At 44.1% G+C, this 21,127-nt stretch overlaps 1 protein-coding gene across 1 annotated transcript in view; it reads right to left on the reverse strand.

The window, feature by feature from the left end:
* Nucleotides 1-15,691, reverse strand: part of RIMS1 (regulating synaptic membrane exocytosis 1) — a 448,078-nt gene extending 432,387 nt beyond the window's left edge. Inside the window, 1 exon segment of the mRNA XM_032484440.1 lies at nucleotides 15,261-15,691. Coding sequence (XP_032340331.1) covers nucleotides 15,261-15,424 — 164 coding nt within the window. The 5' untranslated portion in view covers nucleotides 15,425-15,691.
* Nucleotides 15,692-21,127: the final 5,436 nt, after the last annotated feature.

A 21,127-nucleotide genomic window follows, 5' to 3' on the forward strand; every position in this document is an offset into this window, starting at 1 on the left:
ATCAAAAACCTACTCAAACTAGCTCAGCTTAAGAATACACAGCAGGGAGGAGGGCCTAACTCAGTGGTAGAGTGTGTGCTAAGCATGCATGGGGTCCTGGGTCCAATTCCCAGTTAACTGCATTAAAATAAATAAATAAACCTAATTACCTTCCCCAAACAAAAACAATAAATAAATGAATAAATTAAAAAAAAAAAAAAGAATACACAGCAAAGCATTCAGCCAGCCTCACAGTGACTCTTCTGGGAGGTCAGGGTCATCGGCTCTTCTCTTGGCAACTCAGGGGCCAGAAGTCCTCTCGCATCTGCAGATCTCTTCTCTGAAAGCTTCCCTCTCCATGGGTTCCTCTCGCATGTGGCTCCCTCTGTAGTCTTCTGGTAAATCCACACTCCTGCTTTGCACCTCAACTATCTCAAACTTTCTTCCTGGCCCTCAAGCCTCCAGTTCCCATCACTCTCAGAAGATGAGCCACATTCTACTTGAATACAAACAGAAACTATTGGATATAAGTGCCTCCTCTTTCTGGTTACAAACTTAGAACTTCTTTTATTCAAACCATCTTATTCACTGTATTCTCTCCATCAACTTTTAAACATTCTTAAATTTATTCTACTGAAATACCATTTCAAAGAGGCCCACAGTGGACCTACTTTCCATACTCCTCATGATGTCCCCTCTTGTCTCTCTTCCCAAACTTCTTGAAAGATTTGCCCATATTAACAATATGTACTTATTAATGGTACGTATGTATTTTTGTGAAATCACCAGTGACAGCTCCTTGGCGCTGAATCCAATAACTACTTATCAGTTCTCACTGCATTTGGTGTCTCAGAATTCCTTTTTTATTCATTCAGATATAATTTACATACAGTGAAATGCATAGATCTTAGGCATACAGTTTGATCAGTTTTGACAAATGCATACACCTGTATAATATACAGCCCTATCAAAATATAGAACACGTCCATCCCTCCAGAAAATTGCCTGTCAACCCGTCACCCTTGCTACCATAAGCCAGAACACATTCTGGCTTCTAATACCGTGGATTAGCTTTGCCTGTTATAAAGCCTCGTGTAACGGAATCATATGGTCTGCACTATTTGTGTCTGGATTTTTTCATTCAGCATGATGTTTCTGAGATTCTTCTGTGTGTACATGTGTCAGTGGCTTGTTCCCGTTTATTGCTGGATAGTATTTCACTGGATGAATATACCACAGTTTTTAAGTTCATTCTTCTGCTGATGGACATCTCAACTATTTCCACTTGCAGGCTATTATGAAGAAGGCTGCTATGAACATTCTTGCATAAGAATTTTAAGAATAAATATTTTCATTTTTCCTCAACAAATCTCTATAAATGGAATTCCTAGGTCATGATGTAGAAGGATGTTTAACTTTTAAAGAAATGACCAAAGAGTTTTCTAAGGTGGTTGCACCATACTATGCTCCGACCAAAAACATGTAAGGATTCTAGCGGCTTATTACCTTCCCCAGCATTTGATGTTGCCGGTCTTTTTTATTTCAGTCACCCTAGTGGGAGTGCCTTATCCTCCTGGAAATACTCTCCTCCCTTGTATTTGGTGTAACAAGGGTCTCCTGGGTTTTATCCAACCTTTCTTTCTCCTTAATGTCCTTGCAAGGTCATTGTCCTCTTGAAATTTTTAAAAGTCTCCTGGGCTCATTCCCAGGCTTTCTCCTTCTGGGTCTAATCACTTATCTTCATAAATTCATACTTCCAAGCCGTCCTCTCGTCTGAGTTCCCACCATACAACCTTCAAAAGCCAGTGGCCAGTACTGCACTGACCACTTGCCATCCACCCCTCCAGACACTCCCCAAAGCTGGGGGCACAAGTCAGAAGTCAACTCATGTTCAATCCATTAGGAGGAAAACTCTGTGGCTTTTGCGTCCCAGATCTCTTTCAAACCTTAACAGTTTGCCCTCCCCACCAAAGCCCTTGCCTCCAGCATCTCTCACCTGGACTTCTGCCTCCCAGCAGGTCTATACACACACCTGAGTCTTCATCCAACCAGTTCTTGATATTGTAGCCAGAATGATCCTCTCAAAATACTAATATAACCGTATCACATCTCTCTTCAAAATCTTTTGGTTCTCCGGATGAAGATGAAATTCTACAACATGACCTGGAAGGTCCCACATTGCCAGGCTTCTGCCTATTTTCCAAGTTCCTCTCCAGCCATCTCCCCTTGGCTTTCTCTTGACTTTCTGCTTGTCCACAACACTGGCTTCCATCCACTTTTTCAGACTCACCATTCCTCCTCCCACCAGAGACGCTCTGTTCCTCTTGCCTGCCAGGGACGTCATTCCCTATTTGCCTAGTTAACTCCTACTCATCCCGGATCTTAGCTCAGCCCCATGTTATTTCCATGGGGAGCCATTCCTGGCCAGCTTGATCTTAATCAGGATTCCTGGTTTATATTATCTTATCAATATACCATTGTCCTGTGTTGCATTTATCAGAGATACTAACTTTACATTTAATTTCAATTTTACTTAAGTAAAATATACATCGTCCTGTCAAGGGCAGAGGCCATAGATCTATTAATGTTAGCACAATACATGGCATACCATAAATGCTCAATCCATTTCTGTTCTGAGAAGAAATGAATGGGTATCATTTACTCTCCTGACCCTCTAATTGTTTCTTGAGAATCCTACTAGCCCTTGGCTGGTCAATGAGTCATCTAGACTTGGATCAAAGGTTCATCTTTGGTCCACTCATCATGAGCAGGATAGGCTCATGTGAATCCAGGGCTGCTCCATCCAGAATGGCCACTGGGACAAAATTCATAGCAAGGGCTGTGGTTATATAAAAAGTAATGTGAGATGTCTAGATCATGCCAATTCTGTAAATGAGATAAAATGAATTTCCTTAAAAAAGACTTTACAGAAAGAATATTTTATGTTTTCAGGTGTGTGGGTGTGAGATTTAGATGTACAGGCATGTAGGTGAGATGGGAGACTTCATAGATGTATACGTGGGGTGTTATTCCCTTCCCATCCCACTGATTCTCTGGGTCATTGACCAACAGTTTAGCTGAAGTCAAATCTCCAAATGAGGGGGAACCAAGGAAAGCTCTTCTCAACAATGAACAAAACTCAACTGGCTTTTCTAAGTGAAAAAAACAAAATACGATTTTAACCTGTCCATAATTCAAATTCCTGGTAGGAAAAGCTATTTGGAATCATAAATAAATTACCGTATATTGAAAACATCGTGTCTTTCAGAGACGTATTAAAAATTTAATAATAAAATCATCACAGTGTAAAAGCATTAATACAACTTAAATATAATTGCGCAAATGGGAACTTTAAATAAAACAGTTCTTGGTCCCTGTAATGACCTACTTCTTTTGAGTAATATTAAATACAACCAAATCCAAAATCAACAAAATACTTAAAGATTCCCTTGGAGTTTTCTATAACAGGATGGAATCTTACAGAGCAGGCAAAGCAAACCTAAGTTGGAAAAAAAAATTAATTGTTTGAATGTAGTGGCCATTAAAACGAAACCATGTGGAGAGGGTATAACAGTGGGAAGAAACACTGGATCAAGAGGATGACGATCCAAAAGTCTTAGACCCAGCTCCCTTACTGATTAATTAGGAAAAGCTGAACAGACGCCTGGGCTCCAGCTTTCTCTTCTTAAAAGTGGAGATGGAATAAATCTTCAGTGGCTAACATGCGTTCTTTTGATCACTGACACTTATCAGTTGATGGCCTGGAGAATGACATTCAGAAAGGTTCCAAGGCAGCCAACGTTTATCAGCAATGCTTGTTCTCCAGGAAGTTGCCTGTGCACTGAACGTCTGCCAGCCCTGGACTCGGCAGTCTCCAAGCGCCCATCTGTATCTCCACTCAGTCTAGCTGTGTTGTGTCAGAGACCAGTGCTTCTGTGTCCTGGACACGCAGACTGTGTGGGTCAGTTCAACCAGAACAAACAGAGGCCCCTCTACTTATCAGCTACAAGGTCAGGTGATGGAAATACAAAGATTTCAGAAAAGGTACCTGCTTTCAAGGAGTTTAAGTTCAGAAGATGACTTAACCTAGGGGCATTTTAAAATTAAAAATAGAATCAGTATATGAAAATGAATATATGTAGGTATATGTGTAACTGGAACATGATGCTGTACATCAGAAATTGACACAACATTGTAAACTGATTAGACTTCAGTATAAATAAATAAATAAGTAAATAAATAAATAAATAAATAAATAAATAAATAAATAAAATAGAATTGGTACAGTACTTTATGGTCATATGCATCTGATCTAATTCTAAACATCAAATCAGAGAACATATATTATGCTCGAAACTGTTACTGAAGTTAGTGATGTTTTAATTCAAAGGAAATGTTTCCATTAAGTAGGTCTGTCTAGAGGGTTACTTTTTAAAATGTATTATTTACATCCACCCACACTGACATGCAAACACTTTAGGAATACTGTCCTTTAAAAAGCCATGAATGATAAATTAAGCATACACCAGATTGCCTGAAAATTCTATTTCAATTTCACCTTGTAATATCCAACATCCCGTATAGTCTCTTCATAAATTCTGGCCAACTTGGTTCTCCCAATAGCCAAAAACACTCCCCTCCTTTTTTCACTTTCAGAAATTTGCTGATAGAATTCTCATGGTTAGAGTCAACTTCCCACTCTTTCCGCCTACTCATCCCCTACTCATCCATCCAGCATCCTTAGATGACTTCTCCACTCCACGTCCTCTGCGTGTAGTCACTCATTCATACACACAGTTTAAAAAAGGCAGGCACCTATTATGTGCCAAGCACGATGCTTATATGACACAGATAAGAAGGATTCTGCTCTTAGAAGCTGATGCCATACTAAGCTGAGGCTGATAAGGGGAAAAGATTCTCTAGAAGACATGCACAGAGGACAAACATAAAACTGAACCTGGGAAGTCTGGCAAGATGTACCAGATGAGGTGTCACCTGAGCCAACTTGAAAGGCTGCATAAAAATCAGGTAGATGAGAAGGAGATTCCTCACAGAGAGAAAAGTATGGCAAGTATTGTCACTAAGTCGTGAAGCAGCGATGACATCTTGAGAATCGGTTCAGGAAGGCTCTGGCAGGAGCTTGTGCCTGGACCGGCGAATGGAGATGGTGAGCAGGGTGTGGGTGCTCACACTTTACTCTGAAAGCAGAGGGGCTTTACTGATGGGACATGATGAGACAAATTTCAGAAAGGTCCCCCTGGCAGCAGTGTGGAGCTGGGAGGAGGTCTGGCTGGTGTCAGGGAAGTGAACGAGGAGGTTATTGCAGGCAGCCAGGTGAGAAGGTCTATGGTAAAGTAAAGGCAATGGAATTGGGAAATAAAGGGAAAATCCAAAGGGCTCGAAGAGGATCAAATCTGAAGGATTTGACAATAAAATGAGTAATGGGGTGAAATGGTGCTCTACCCAGAAGGACGGGGATTATGGAAGGACATCATGTTTAGGCAGAAAGTCAACAAGTTGAGGATGGTCACATACAGTTTGAAGTGCCTAGGGGACATCCAGGCAGAAACATTGAGCAGGTGGTCAGGTACAGGAATCCAGAATTTCAGGGAGAATTCCAAGATAGTGATATGGATCTGGGATCATTAACACCTAACTGGGACTGAAGCCATGAGTGTCCTTGAGACTGACCAGAAACTGTGTCTAAAATGGAAAGAGTAGAAGGTTAAGCAAAGGCCAACATGGAGTCAAGAAAAGACCAAGTAGGGACATATTTAAAAAAGGAGAAGACAAATCAGAAGAAAATGAGTTTACAGAAGAAAGGGAAAGAAAGAGCTTCAAAAAGCCCTCCCGTCCTTATTATAATCACCATTCATTTTGCACTATTCATCTTGCTAGCTAATTGGTCTCTTCCAAAGTACGTGTCATATTTTCTAGAATTTATGCTACCTTACCATGGATCTGCCTCCCATGGCCCAGACTGTGTTTGGTTTCCTGCATGAGGGCCTCCCTCCAAGAATCTTACACTCTGCTGCCTTTATGGAGGGCGGGGCCTAGAAAGTCACCTGACTGGTAATCAGTCACAGTTCTGCTCAACAGTGACTATTCCAGCTCCAGCCTTTGGAGCCCCAGGTACCGTGGAATCCCTCTCCAATACCTGTGTCTGGAACAAGACTCAGACCACAGTATCTTTTCCAGACTAGTACCAAGTTTTTACTCCAGGCTGCTGTATATTAGGTGGCTCAATCTGGCCTAGGAAACAGAGACACCTGTGAACTGAAATATCTAAGCCTAATTATAAGAAGATTTTACTGTCTTTCATTTTTCCAAGACATTTTTATAACAATTGTCATGATGATCATGAAGAATATCAAAGTAGAATCTTTTCATAATTTTTACTCCTACCAAAATTTTAATATCCAAAATAAATCAGCTAGCTCCTTTCAATATCCCTTTATTTCAGCTATCAGGATGTAAACTGTATCCATTTTCTTTTCCTCCAGAAAAAAAAAGGGGGGGTTAGGAAAGAAGACTTAAGCTCCAATATATTACAAGACAGGGATAGCTAAAGAGGATGAATCTGCTAAGCCGTGTGAAATACAAAAGGAAAGCTGTTGGGTTACTTGACTTTTGCTTTCATTTCTTTCTACTAAGACACTAAGCTATCTTTTGGACCTGGACAGAACTTCTGAATGTGGATATATACACTACCCTATATTTAAAGAAACCTGATACATTGATTTGTACATTCCTTAGATATTTCATACACCATCTGCTTAATTTTTCTAAAATGTAAACCCACAAAACTGAAAACAGAAGAGCTAGCCACCCAAGTTAAAGACTTTCTCCTTGCATGTGTTAAGAGCTACACTGCAACCACGAGAACAATAATGTGTCATGTGATGCTTACGCACTGATTGCTTACAACCTGATGATAACTTGATATTCTTGAGATTAAGCACATTGCTCAGATATCGATCGGGAATGCTTTGAGTGCAGAAATGTAAGTTGGGAGCTAATCAAATAGACTAGGCAAAGTCTAGCGAACACACCCAGAAAACTCCATCAAGAGCTACTATGACACTAGCGCCCATTTGTGGAGATGCACATCACAGATGGCAGTCCATTAGAAGAAGCTAAGCTGTGGAAGACGTTTCCATGACGGTACAGATACTTTAATTGGTTTTCAATTCACATCTCTTCTCTACGTACATATAATGGCATCTTCCAGATAATAATTACCCAGGATAATGATGGAGAATTCCAAATATATATATATATATATATATATATATATATATATATATATACACTAAATAATATGTAAATCATTAGCAAGGTATTATCTCTTATATTACATAAAGATATCTGTTTGGTACATATGGTTCTTTGACATCTAATTAAACACTTTAATTACTTTCAAACTGCATGAAATTACTTTCTATACCCCTACTTTATTTTACTATCTAAACTTTGGAAGAACTATTAAACATTGCATCCTGGAATCTATTTAAATGTCTTCTCTAAGCCTTGCGCTGCTGCTTTGCAAGGACCAAAAGACAATCTTCATAGACAGAGCCCTGCATGTGGTTGCAATTTCTAGTTACTCTTATTTGAAAATGTTATGAGCTTTTAAATCCAACTTCGTCATAAAAGGTAGCATTCCACTGAGACTCCGTAATAAAAGAGAACACCTCCTTCTCAGCAAAAGCCTTTCCATTTACCAAACGATGACTTTCAAGAGTCTGTGTCTACCACTTGCTTCCATTACTTATTGATAATTACTAATTGCTATATTTTATGACAGTGACTTGCTTGATTCTCTGAGGTTTTAAATGTAGCATTTAGTTCAGGGAAAGCAAAATTTTTGTAAAGAGAGAAACAATATAGTTTATCCTCCAGTTTGAAATTCAAAATTGAGAGAAAGGTGTATTACCCATAATTAAAGCAGGAAACAGGCATAAATAGATACTGTCCTGGGCAAACCAACATGTCTAGTTACTTTCCCTTTAAATAGTTCTGTTTTATATTTAAATAACTGTTCACATGAATGGGAAGGTTTTCACAAGTTAGCCACAGACAAAGGAATATCCATTGTCATTTCTGCAGTAGAATTCCATGCTCGATATGCACAGAAAACTGACCTCGATCAAAATAAGTGTACATAAATGATGTAAACCTGTAAAAGTATACATACAGAAAACCTAAGACATTCAGCACAGAATCTTAAAAAGTTCTTAAACACATATAATCTGTTTCATCACCCAATGGGAAACTGACACGAAGGGGCAACTATTCTTGGACAAGGATATGGCCCCTGATTCAGCTCATTAAAAATGAATAATATTAAATCTAGTGACACTAAAATCATGTCTGTTTCCCCAGTTTTTCTTCCTAGCAGATGAGGAAATTACCCTAAGCTAATTTCTCAGTCTCATTTTTGAATTAAGGCTGCACTTAGGGCTTTCAAAGTTTATCATTTTGCCCACACTGCATTTGGTGCTAAAGACATTTCTGGGCTATCTACTGAGAAAGAAAGTAGAAGGTAAGGAAGGTCAATATAACCTCAGATCAAACTCTGGACTAGTTTCATCTTTTATCTCTTTGTCAAATTCTCCCGCTGGTAGCCGCAGCCCTGGCCACACTGCCCTGCTAGCATGTTACGATGGACGGATTCGTCTATGAGAACTCATCTCTGCAGGACCTCTAGTAGCTGCGATAATCACGGGAGAAGATGATCTTGGGAATCTTCCACCATTTTACAGAGCAGAGATAATAATGGCACCTCACTTTGGTGCAGCAGTTGGAAGTTTGGAGGCGCCCCTACTCTCATGTTAAAGCCACGTTAAGCTAGAAGGGCAGGTGTTACCAATTCCACTTTACATGGGAAGAAACTGGGGCTCCGATGAGTCAACTTGTTGATGTTGACACCTGCAGAAAGTGACAATGTTAAGACCAGAATCTAGTCCACCGTTCTATCTATCTGATGTTCACCTCCCTTTCTGGCCCCGGCAGTTTTAAGGCAGGAACTAAGCCAAACCTGGACCATGAGCAGAGGACTCTCTGTTTATTCTACCAAACAGCCCAGTGCCTGACCCAATTCTAATATCAGAAAAAATGGTCTTCATGTTGAATTGAACATCACATGATACTTTGTTAGAAACAGCCTACCTGGTACACAAAATTCAGAAGCAATATTAGGGAGAAGAGAGAGCTTTGTGGTGGAGGACCATGGTAGGAAAATGCTAAGCCATTCAAGAACGTGGGGAGCAAAACAGTCAGATCAGAGAGCCCAGGGGGACATGGGTGAGTCAGCCACCTGCACCCAGATCTAGAACCTGGAGTTCCAAGTCCTTGGAAAAGGCTGGAAAATGCCACTAGCTATGTGACATCTTCTCCTGCTCATTGTAAGTTTTATTCTCTGGACTCCAGGATCAAGTGTCAGAAGGCACCTAGCTAGTTCTGGGAATTTCACTGATAGAAAACTAAGGATATTCCCAGGGTAGAGCTCTCAACGGGTGAGCAGGGGGCAGAGTAAAATACGTCAAGTATCCAGCCAAAGGGCCTAAATGTTAGCCTCCTTCCCCAACAGAAGAGGGAAACAAGCCATGACACCCACAGCGTGAGTGCTTCTGAGGATACTTACAAGAACACTAATGATCTGGAGCTGATGCACATGGGTTCTGGGTTCTACGTCTTGAGAAGTCATGTGCCTCAAGTAAACTTACGTCAACTCCCAGAACCAGGTCTAAAATATCCAACTCATATCTCAGGACACAATGTCCAAAGGTGTTTAAAAAAAAAAAAAAAAGACAGTTCATAAAGGGAAATAAAGTGCCACACCATGGACTTTATAATCCGTGGTACAGTGACCTCACCCATCTGTGTATGACAGATGTAGACGAGAAATATTGCTTTGGGAATTTCTAGTTGGTATCTTTGCAGGGAGCTCACTCTTACTGCGCAGGTGAACTGAAATCACTCTCTTCCCTTAACCAGCTGAGCCAGTAACACTCCCAAGATGCTGTGTTTCTATTCAAGTCAGCGGTAGCACCTATAGCCCACACTGGTTTCCATATTCTACTTCCAATTTGGTGATCTGCTTACTGCAACAAAGGGTGTCCCCTCCCTTCTGGTCAAGAAGGAATACACGGAGTTAAAACAGCATCAAGACAGCCTGGCAGAGCTGTGAACTGAATGTTATATTTCTTGCCTTCCATCCTCTTGGGTAACACCTCACATCTTTCCTTTTTTTCTTTTTTAAGGCTTCCCAGTTTCTGAATTTCCTCCTTGAGCATCTGGGAATTGAGTTCTGGGTATGCACATTTGCTAAAATAGGTTTTGATTGAAAGCAGAAAACTGAAGTATTCGGGGATAACCTTCCCTAAATGTAACCCCGCCCATCAGTGCTGTGAAGGAGGCTAGGCTCTGGGGAAAGGGTCCATTTTCTCTCCTAGACTTTTCTTTCTACTTAACACGGCCTGTTCATGTTATAGCGGCTTTCTCAAATTACTATTTGCCTTTTCTCTTTCCCTTCTTATCCATCCCGGCCTCAGCTGCACGAGAGAATATTTGGGGGTGGAAGGTAATAAAACTCCTTGTGAACCTCAATGACCTCACGATGCCTGCACTCCTGGGGACTCTATCCTCACTCCATCCCAGTGGTCCCTGGCTACCTCTCCATTCTCCCAGTTGCTAGTTGTGGTCTCTCAAATTGAGCCTTATGGATACATTTTTGGGTTGCAATGTTATAATTGGTTGGTGGGAGGAAAAGGAGAGAGAAAAGCTGAAGGGAGACGGGACCGAGCCCTTCCACTTTCTTTCTCCTCCCACAAAGGAAGCAGAAATTACACATGTTTGAAAAGTTAGTGGAGGCTGGGTTCCCTGTTAAGAGAAGGGAAGTCCAGAGTCAATACTCTTTATATATATATATATATATATATATGTGTGTTTATTTTTATTTTATTTTTTAAATTAAATTTTATTTTTTTAATGGAGGTGCTGGGGGTTGAACCCAGGACCTCGTGCATGCTTAGCTCTACCACTGAGCTCTACCATCCCGCCGCCAGAGTCAATATTCTTTATAAATCAATCCACACCATGAATTGTAGGATTTGTATGAAAAATAAAACCTCACAGAATTCCGATTTAATTTTCTTGCCCACATCTCTGCAATTTAAAGGGTGGCACTTAAACCAGAACCCCCAAATGCCTTGACACAAAGTTAATGGTCTTTCCATTATGGTCTTTATGATCTTCGAACTAGAGATAATTCCCTTGCCCTCAGCCCACTGTAAAAGTCTGTGAAGAGTGTGGGTGGAGCTCCAGACCCTCCCATCACCGGCATCTGCTCTTCTGAGTCAGCCTAACCACTTTCCTGAAACTGAGGAAGGAACAGGCATTAATTTAAGGAGAAGGTAGAGGAAATACATGCCTTTGGTGGGTGGAAGGACAGCGTAGCTTGTGTGAAAGTACTTGGACTTAGAGGAAAAGATCTGAGCTTGAATCCCGGCTGGGCCACGTTATATGATTCAGCTTAAGGAATTACGAGGACTCTCTGGGTGTAGGGTGAGGATTTGCAGATTATATGACCTGACTTACCTTCTGCACAAGCTATTGTGAGCACCCAAGTACACATATATTGAATGTGAACAGAGTTCAACTCTTTGGCATTTGATTCAATAACCACTTAGAATAACAGCCAGCATGAGGTAAATGCTCAATAAATGTTAGTACTTTTATTAAATATTCCAATATGGTGCTCAATTCCCATCTTCAAGCCATCTCTTTCACTCTCTACTTCTATTTTTTTTTTCTCTTCTCTTACTATTCTGTAACTCTCTTCTCTATGAAGCTTTTATAAGAAAAAGAAATAAGATTGTCGATCTAATGAAATCTTCTCTGATTTAGGTCCCGGATAATGCAGTTTGCAACCCATGTAATATATCGGCTTATGGTGTCTGGTGACAGTTACTTGAAGGAGTATTCATTGAGGAAGTTAGGTTTCAAAAAACTTCCAGAATGCACACGCACACCCACACACACCTGCACACACCCCTCCAAACCCTACTGAGATTTAAGAAAAACTTTTTATTTGTAACGTAATTAAATCGACCATTAGAAATTATTTGCAGGACTCAACTATTTCTACTTAGACAGCAATGGCATTTAAAATTAATGCACTTTGCCAACAAAATGAATTGCTTTTATGAGAAAGTACTTACAATTTCAAGTATTTTTTTCCTGAAATCTTGGGGTGAAAGTAACTTCATTATTCTTTTCCATTGATACATATTTAAAGACACGCTCAAGACCAAATTCAAGGAGAAATATATGCTCAAGGCTGATGAAACTGTACAAATACATTTTCACTGATATTTTATAATGTTTCTTTGGCGTATTCACCCATCAATTTTCTCTCTGCTCTCTGTTTTCTACATTGTGAACAGAGAGAGGGCATACACAATGGGTAGCGCAAGGTGATAATTCTGCAATAATGACAACAGTGAATTTGAAGTCTAAGTGCCCTGTTACCAGAACTTCAGCTTTGCAGGGCCTGTTGGGAAAGTCATTTCTCAGATATGTGATAGGATGGACCACACTTTACCACAAAAAGTTATCTCTGGTTAAACAGATAGTCCACAGCCTGTGAAAAGCCTCCTGTTTTCCAATCTATTTTTATGCAAAGTGTAGAAGAGGCCACAACCTATGCCCTATGACTAGGTGTCATTAAGATCCCAGGTATAAATGTCTCCTGAGTAACCCCAACGATCTTTTAGTTTATAAGACATAAAACGGAAAAAAAAAAAAAAAAAAAAAAGTCCAGCTCTGTTCCACTCACTGAGGACAACATGACACGCCAACATGGTAGCAAACTGGGATACCAAAACATCACCAATCTGCCACTGCACACAGGCCAAGACATTAGCAGAGGAGGCAGGTTGAGAAAGTTAGGGGCACAGGCCTGGGATGATGGAGGCCTGTTGTGTGAGAGCATCACCCACTGCGATATTCTGTGAATGCCTGCAATAAAGGAACCCCATTCACAGGCCGGGGAGGGCAGTCGCAGGAACAGCAGTGGGAAGGAGGTCTTAGATGGTAGATGGGAGCAGTTGGACAGTGTTTTCTTTCCTTTCCTTTTTTTTTTTTTTTTTTTTTTTGATCCATCTAAGCCCATACCATCCAATCGCTGCTGTCCTGAGGCAGCTAACAGGTCTGGGATTCTGTCCTAGAACTCACCCTCCTCGCTGAAAAGCCCTCCCTCCCCACGAGCCCTGAGACAGACAACGGAGAGGTGTGATGGCCCCGGCGTGCACTGTGCCTTCCCTTCTAGGTTGGACCCTGTCAGGCAGCAGCCCGTGTTTTCCACAGGCTGCTGGAGGCCCCGTCCACCTGCTGTCTGCAGCCAACACCACAAGGAAAGGGAGCCAACCTGTGCATCCCGGCCAGCCGAAGAGGTGTCCCGGACAGGCAGCAGGGGCTGGAACCCGTGCGGACAGACGGACTGACAACCAGACAGACAGACTGCAGCACCAGCAGACACCAGCCATAACTTCCAGGCTCAGAAGAGAGGAAGACTGCCGCGCCAGGGACACTGCTCTGCCAGGGCTGGGCAGCAGGTTCGCCAGGGCTCTCTGCGCCCTCCAGTCGGCGGGCTGAGAGTCTTGGTTTTTTTGGACAAGAAGGAGCAGAGAATTCAGAAACCTGCTGCTTTCTATAGAACCAGACCAGCTCTGGGCTTCTAAGTCCCCAGCCCCTGTCGGAGTCTACGATAAAAGAGCAGGGATGACTAGATCTCTATGCTTGTGCTGTGACCTGGCCCCCACATCTCTCCCTCAATACACCCGGCTCCCATCTGGGTGGCAGCTGCACTGGGGGAAACCCAGCAGTCTGGGGATGCAGCCTCCCTCCACCCCTCTCCTGAGCAGCTCTGCTGCGCGGAGGGGAAGCGGAAGAAACCTTCCCTTCCTTGGCAGCATCTTCTCTCCAGGAGGCGCTCCTAGGGGGCGGGGTGTGCTCTGGGCAGGGGGCCACACCTTGGCTGTCCCTTCTTTGAGCTCAGCTGACTCCAGATGCAACAGGTTCCCTCTGGCCCTTCACACTGATCTTCTGCCCCCAGATACACCTTCTGGCTTGAATGGAGGTGGGGGGCATCCCCAGGAATCAGTCCCAAATTGGGGTCTCTCAATTCCCTCACCCCCAGGATAAAAACTTTCCGGACTACAGGGAGATCTCTCAAGGGAAGGCGGGGCTGAAGTCCCCTCCCGGTCCACCCTAGGGTGATGGGAAGGAGGTGCTGGATGCCAGCACTTTGTAAGCGGGTTTTGCCTCACACTCAGATAAGCAGCAGCACGAGGAGGGTCACACATACCTGTACCATCAGCAGTTGGCCCCATCCCCTCCCAGACCCAGGAAGATGGGGTCCTGCACAGAGCTTCCCTGAAGGGCTGATGGGCTTTAAAGAAGGGGGGATGTGTGCAAATATTCAGCTCCCTATGGGACCGCTACCCCCAGGAACTGAACAAGCCCCAGAAGCCAGTAAAAAGGAACCTCTATTTGATTCAGGCCAGAGTCCCCATCAGCTTCTCCCATTATTAAAAACTTTACGCGGCCCACGGCATCATGTGTGGGGAAGAAACTGTGTCTTCACACAGGTATTCTGTGCGGAAGACTGTGAATCAGAGGTTAAAGAGAAGCCAGGGAGGCAGGTTACCAAAGAGGGCAGCTGCCCCCCAAAAGAACCAATCTTGATCTAGGAGATGAATGAGTAGCAAAACCAACAGTCCAAATAAGCTTTTTTCTTAGGTGGATACTGGCACCCTTCGCGGGGGTAACCCCAACCTGCTCAACAACTCCAAGGGAAGAAGAGGAGCGTTCTCAGGGCTCTCCATCCCACCTCCCCTTCCTTCCGCCCAGCCCCTGCCCCTCACCTGCTCCCACTCCAGGGCCCTGCCTTCCACTTGGGTGGAACCGGCTCTCCTCAGCCTCTGCATATCCCACCCCCGGGGACCCCGTGCACCCAGTCTCCCGTGAGCCTCAGTCTCCAGCCATCCTCTCCACGCTCCTCGGCTCAGGGCTCGGCTCGGCGGCATCCCCTCCTTCCACCTGGCCCCTGACCCTCCTCCGGTCCCAGCCCCGCGCCCCGGCCCCCGGGCGGGAGTCTCCGCCCGCACCCCGCACCCCGGCCCGCCCCTCCCCCACGCTCAGCCCGGAGGATGGGGCGAGCGAGCTGGGAATGGACCGACGGAGGATGGAGGCACGGCCGGCCGGGGCGGGCTTACTTGAGCATGGCTTCTTCTTTTTCCTCCTCCTCCTTCTGCCGGTCCATCACTGCCATGATGATGCTCCTCTCCTCCTCGGTCAGGTGGCTCAGGTCGGGCAGCTCGGGCATGGGGGGAGGCACCGTGGGTGGGCGAGGACCGCGAGGCCCCACGGCCGAAGACATCTTCGTGGCCTGCCAGCCCCTCGCTGGCCCTCGGGCTCGGGCTCACCTCTCGGGTCCACGCCCGGCAGCTGCGCCCCCGCTTCCCGTCACAGCGCAGCCCTCCCGGAGGCGGCAGCGGCGGCGGCGGCGGCGGCGGCGGCGGGGGAGCCGGGGAGAGCGCCAGCCCGGGCTCGCATGGTGCTTCGCCTCCACCCAGCCCCGGATGCGATGCTGCCTTTGTTTTGGCGGCCCCGGCGAGGCTCGGGCGGCCCAGCAGCCTCCCGCAGCCTAGCCTCGGCCGGCGGGGGCGGGCGGGCGGGCGGCGCGGGCTCGCGGGCCGGGGGCGGGGCCGGGGCCGCTTGGCCACCGAGGATGCTCCGGGGCTGGCGAGGGCGAGGTGGGGTGGCGGTGAGGCGGAGTCTCCGCGGCTCCCGCCCGGTGATGCCGCGGCTCTCGCAGACACAGCCGCCAGCACCCAGCCCCGGAGCCGCTCCGCCCACGGGCACCCACCCGCCCCCTCCCCGGGTCCCAGCCCCGCGCGCCCGGCCGCTCCCCCCGCGCTCGCCGACGTGCGCGCCACATCGCTCCGGCCCAGGGTACCCCTCACCCGTGAGTCATCCTCCCTCTCCCGCTGCCTCGTCTCCGGCAGGCATTCTCCCCAGCCCTGCTTTTCCCCGGGATGCATTAATCATCATCATCATCCTCGCGACCATCTTCATCCTGGAGCAGTCATATTATGTGAGCGCCCACAGTGTTCTGAATAGGAAGAAACACCCTCTGCAAGCATTTTTTTTCCTCCCTTCTATCACATCTTTCTCATTTACTAGTCGAGTGTTCATAGGCACCACGGTGCGATTTTTAAGATAAATTTGATACACACACCCCTCCAACAGCCCAGATTTTCTAGGTTCATTGTATGCAGTGTTTTTCTTGACCCATTCTCAGTAGGACTGTTCTGCAATTTATCCGAATCGCACCCCCTCCCCGATGCCCCACGCCAAGGCAACTCTTTAATTTGTCCTTTTAGGCTCTAGGTAGCCCATTCCATCGCATAACCGCACTTCTCTGGTGCTTGCAAATGGATTATCTACTCTAATTCCTCTAATGATGCTCACTGTCGTCACGTACTCACTTCTTTGCTTCTGTAGGTACTTCTCAAGAAACCGATCCCAGATAAGAAAAACATCCCAGCTCAGCCTATTGTAAGAAGCTTCTGCTCAATGCCCGGCCCAATGATAAGCATTAAGGATGAGCTTCTCTTGCTGATAAAGGCAAAATTAAACAGTGATTTCAAAATAGTTAATGTTACCGGCTTTGAACCTGGAGACTGAATTTTGTTAAGATATTTATAAAAGAATCAATAGAGAGAAGGGTTCAAGCTGAACAATTTTTCTTAGCAATGGTAATGGGAGAATTGATACGTTACTCTCCTGCGGAATCCTTTCTATAATTCCAGAAGGGATCTAGCACTAGTACTTTTTTCCCTCCAAGTGTAAATTTGTTAATAGAGAAGAAGATGAGGATATTTACAAATTCCAAAAAATCCTGAAATCTTCAACTTTAAAAAACGTTAGAGTTTAATGACTTGATCTCCCACTGAATGCAAGTGTTGCTTTACATGGACACACCCATTTGGATAATCTCAGTAATAATCTCACTACCTCTTAATTTTATCCCTATGTCTAAATCCCTCTTATACCCGAAGATCTTTCAACTATTTGAGACGGCCTTCAATCCATCTACAGTTTTATCCAGAGTAAACCTTCCCAGTTTATCCAACCAGCACCCATGTTGCGTGATTTCAAAGTCTGGCCGTTCTGGTCACCTGCCTTTGGACACACTCGGTTTTTTTTTCATTAAGAACAGTGTCTGGCACTTAGTAAGTGCTTTGTAATTATTATTTTTATTTGCACAACTTAACCTCGGTCTAGCTTTTCGGTAGCCATGTCACTTATGAAGATATCGCTGAAATAAATACATAGTCCACTAAAGTTTCCAGTCCTTTTTTATAAGTGCTGCTGCCTTGCCAGAATTCCTCTTTCCTCTAATTAAGCATTTGATTAAAAACACTCTAATCAGCATCTTCTCTTCATTAAAAATAAATGGTACTTATTTCTCTTAGACCAGCATATATTCAGGAGGGGGAAAACGAGTTTGAATCCTGGCTCTACCAGTGATTTGATGCTCTTGGCCAAATCCACCTCTCCTCGCTGAACCTCTGTTTCTTCATCTGCAAAGGGGATAAAGATGTTTTCCTCAAAATAGAAGAGGGCTATTAAATGAGGAGACATATTTGAAGCATCTGGCTACGTGCCTAACACTTCCCAGTTCTCTGTTTCTTATTCCTTGCTCTCTCAAAGAGACGTATTAGGCCATCGCTCCATGATTCATTCACAGAGGGGAGTAGAGGTATAGCTGACAAATTCATTCTATCAAATGCCTGTATCTCTGCAGGTCAGTGTGGGGATGCAAGGCCCTTATCCTCAAAAGTTTACAATTAAGTTGGTCCTTATGAAATTCTTCTGAGATACAAATAAAGGAATAAGTCTTCAGTAGATATTAGAACTACATGAATAAAGTTCTTGAAGGCGGGGGCCTAGTGAGCAATTAATAGGGTTGTTTTCATCTCCTAGGCTTGCTGTGCCAAAGTCCCCCAGTCTGGGTGGCTTAACAACAGAAATTTATTTTCTCATGGTTCTGGAGACTAGAAACCCACAGTCAAGGTGCTGGCAGGATTAATTTTTCCCGAGGCTTCTCTCCTTGGCCACCTTCCTGCTGTGTCCTCACATGGCCTTCTCTCTGAGCACACCCATCCCTGGTATCGCTCCCTCTACTCACAAGGACATCATTCCTGTTGGGTTAAGGCCCTACCCTAATGACCTCATTTAATCTTAATCACCTCTTTGAAGGTCCTACTTCCACATATAGTCATATTCTAAGGTACTAAGGATTAGGCCTTTAATATACGACTTTTGGTGAGGGGGAGGGGAATTCAGTCCATTACAAGTGGATTCCATTTATTAGAATTACTTTGGGAAGAGGTGACTGATGTGTATTATCTAGATGATTGAAAGAAAAGAAGTCTGGTCTCAGTCATCTTTATGTTCATAACTCCTTCCTTGCTGCTCGGTAAGTATTTGTAAAATCAGTGAGTGAATCAGTGGATGAATGCATGAACAAGTTGACCAGTCAATTAGTAGGTGCCAGGGTGTATCCATTGGTGTCTCCCCTTCTGCCAGAAATCTCATCCATCATGGAGGGGTTCAAATCCAAGGGAAGTGTACTTCTACAAATTTTCCTCCAGAGAAACAATTTATCTACACTTAGATAAACAAGCCAACATCCAAAGTTGGCCCACCAGCATGCGTGGCACAGGTGATCAGTTCCTGAGGATGTGCTACCAAAAATGTCCAGTAAACTTAGATTTAGAGCACACTTCCCTCTTAGAAATTCACAAGGCATCTTCACAAATAAAAAATGCTGAGAAACAATTATTTACTGCAGTAATGAAGTCGGTTTTACTTGGTCTGGCGGGCATTTCCCAAATGTATTTGGACTATAATAGAACTACACACTTGCCCCCATCACCTCCCCATGGAGAAAATACGCTGTAGACAAGCCTTGGGGAAAATCCTGACTTACAAGCGTGGTACCCAGAGATGTTATCAAGAGAGACCATGAAACTTTTCATGGGATACTCCTCGCCCAACCAACGATGCCTGTAGAAAAATGTCTTAAATCTCTCTTTGAAAGATGTGTATCAGGTGCCCTTCATGTCAACTTGATGTTATGCTCAGTACTAGTCAGAAGTGATGACTTAGACAAAGATTCTCTAAGGTAAGTTTCTTAACTCTTCTTTCCACAGATACTTTCCAATCATTCCTCAAAATTAAGACAAAAATTGGACATCACTGTTAACTACTAATTAACTTAATAACTACGATTATCACTTCAAACTGGAAAATCATTGAAATGGGGTCAAGTTCAAATCCTTACTCTATGATGTGACAGATGTAGTGGGTTTAATACTGTCTCTTCCCCCAAACTTCATGTCTACTCAGAACCTCAGAATGTGACTGGTGTTTGGAAATGGCTTTTTACCATGAAATTAGTTAACGTGAGATCAGATTCTATTAGGATGGGTGCTAAATCCAGTGACTAGCATCCTTATGAGAGAGGAGAAGGCACAGACACATAGAAGAAGGCCATAGGGAGACCCGGAGAGACACAAACAGAAGGTATTGTGGGAACAGAGGCAGAGGAGGGAGTGACGCTGGACCCAGACCAAGGGACCCTGGGAGCCACCAGAACCAGAAGAGGCAGGACGAATTCTCCTCTGGAGATGTCAGAGGAGCATGGTCCTGCCGACACCTGAATTTTGGACTTCTAGCCTCTGCAGCTGTGAGAGACTAAATTTCTGTTGTTTCCAGCAGTGGTGCAGTGTGGGTACCTTGTCACACAAGCCTTAGAAAGCTAATACAATATTTACATGAGTTTAGGTGAAGGCAGCCTCCCTGAGCCTTATCTGTTCATCTGCAAAATGGAAATAAGAAGACCTGCCTTCCAGGGTTTTGATAAGGTTGAAAGCTTAGTGCTTGGGTGATGGGAGGGAATGATGCATATAATAAGGTAATGGCCCTGGAGGGGGGTGGAAAGTATGACCTGTGAGTCAAACACAGCCCAAAGCCTGTTTTTGTGAATAAAGTTTTATTGGAACACAGTCAGTCATGAACACCAATTTGTGTACAACTTAGAGCTGCCTTCATGCTGCCATGGTTGAGGAGAAGGAACAGAGACCATCCTGCCAACCCTAAAACATTTACTCTCTGCCTCGTCACAGGAAAAGGGGTGTCACCCTCGGCTCCAGGGGCTCACAGTGATGTTGGAGGAAAGAGGTATAAACAGAGAAACACACAAGATTCTTCTGCAGTGGGAAGGCACCCTCTGGTTGGAGGACATTAACGTGGCTAGGACTGTGTGGTGTAGCTGTAGTATGAGTGGAGAACAGTGGACACAGAGATGTGCTTGGCAAGTAGAACCTAAAACCTGCTGACAGATGAGATGTGAGGGAGTGATGATGAGAGGAAATCAGTGCCGATTCCTGTTTGGGGCTCAGCAGTAATTCATCTCAGAGGTTAAGGACAAAGTACGAGTTAATTTCTACTCCAAGGAATAAGCAAGCAGCACTTTAGTGTTTTCAAGATTCTGCACAACTCAAGTTGTAATTATTTAAGGGTTTTTAATTTCTGGAAAATTTGGAAATAAATCAGGAAGATCTTCAACAACTATTGAGATGTTATCTTGCCTAGCCAGTGAATTACAATCATAGAGCTTTGATTTTAGTTACCACCACATCCACCTATATATTATTCACTGCCGTTTTCATGGGCACTGCCATGACCTGTTGCACAAGAATGGTTTACATACGAGCTGACCGTATTTCCTGGTTAATCCAGGGCCATCTGAGTTTGTGCCTGTTATACTGACATTATTATCAATAGCATCTCCTTTCACTTTTAAGTGTCCTAGTTTGGATGACAAGTTTTATGGTCACCCTATTTATGCATAGTTATAGTAACTTGCAAAAATAGCGTCTTTCTGGCTTCAAAGAACATTTGGCTCTCAAGTGATTTCCTTCAAAGTATTTGGCTGAAACTGGATATCAGATTTTGGCTCACATTCAACCAAATACCTATTTTAATTTGATTTTTGGGAAGGTTCCAC

Source organism: Camelus ferus, chromosome 8 (genome assembly GCF_009834535.1).
Source record: "Camelus ferus isolate YT-003-E chromosome 8, BCGSAC_Cfer_1.0, whole genome shotgun sequence".
In the NCBI taxonomy this organism is placed as follows: domain Eukaryota; kingdom Metazoa; phylum Chordata; class Mammalia; order Artiodactyla; family Camelidae; genus Camelus; species Camelus ferus.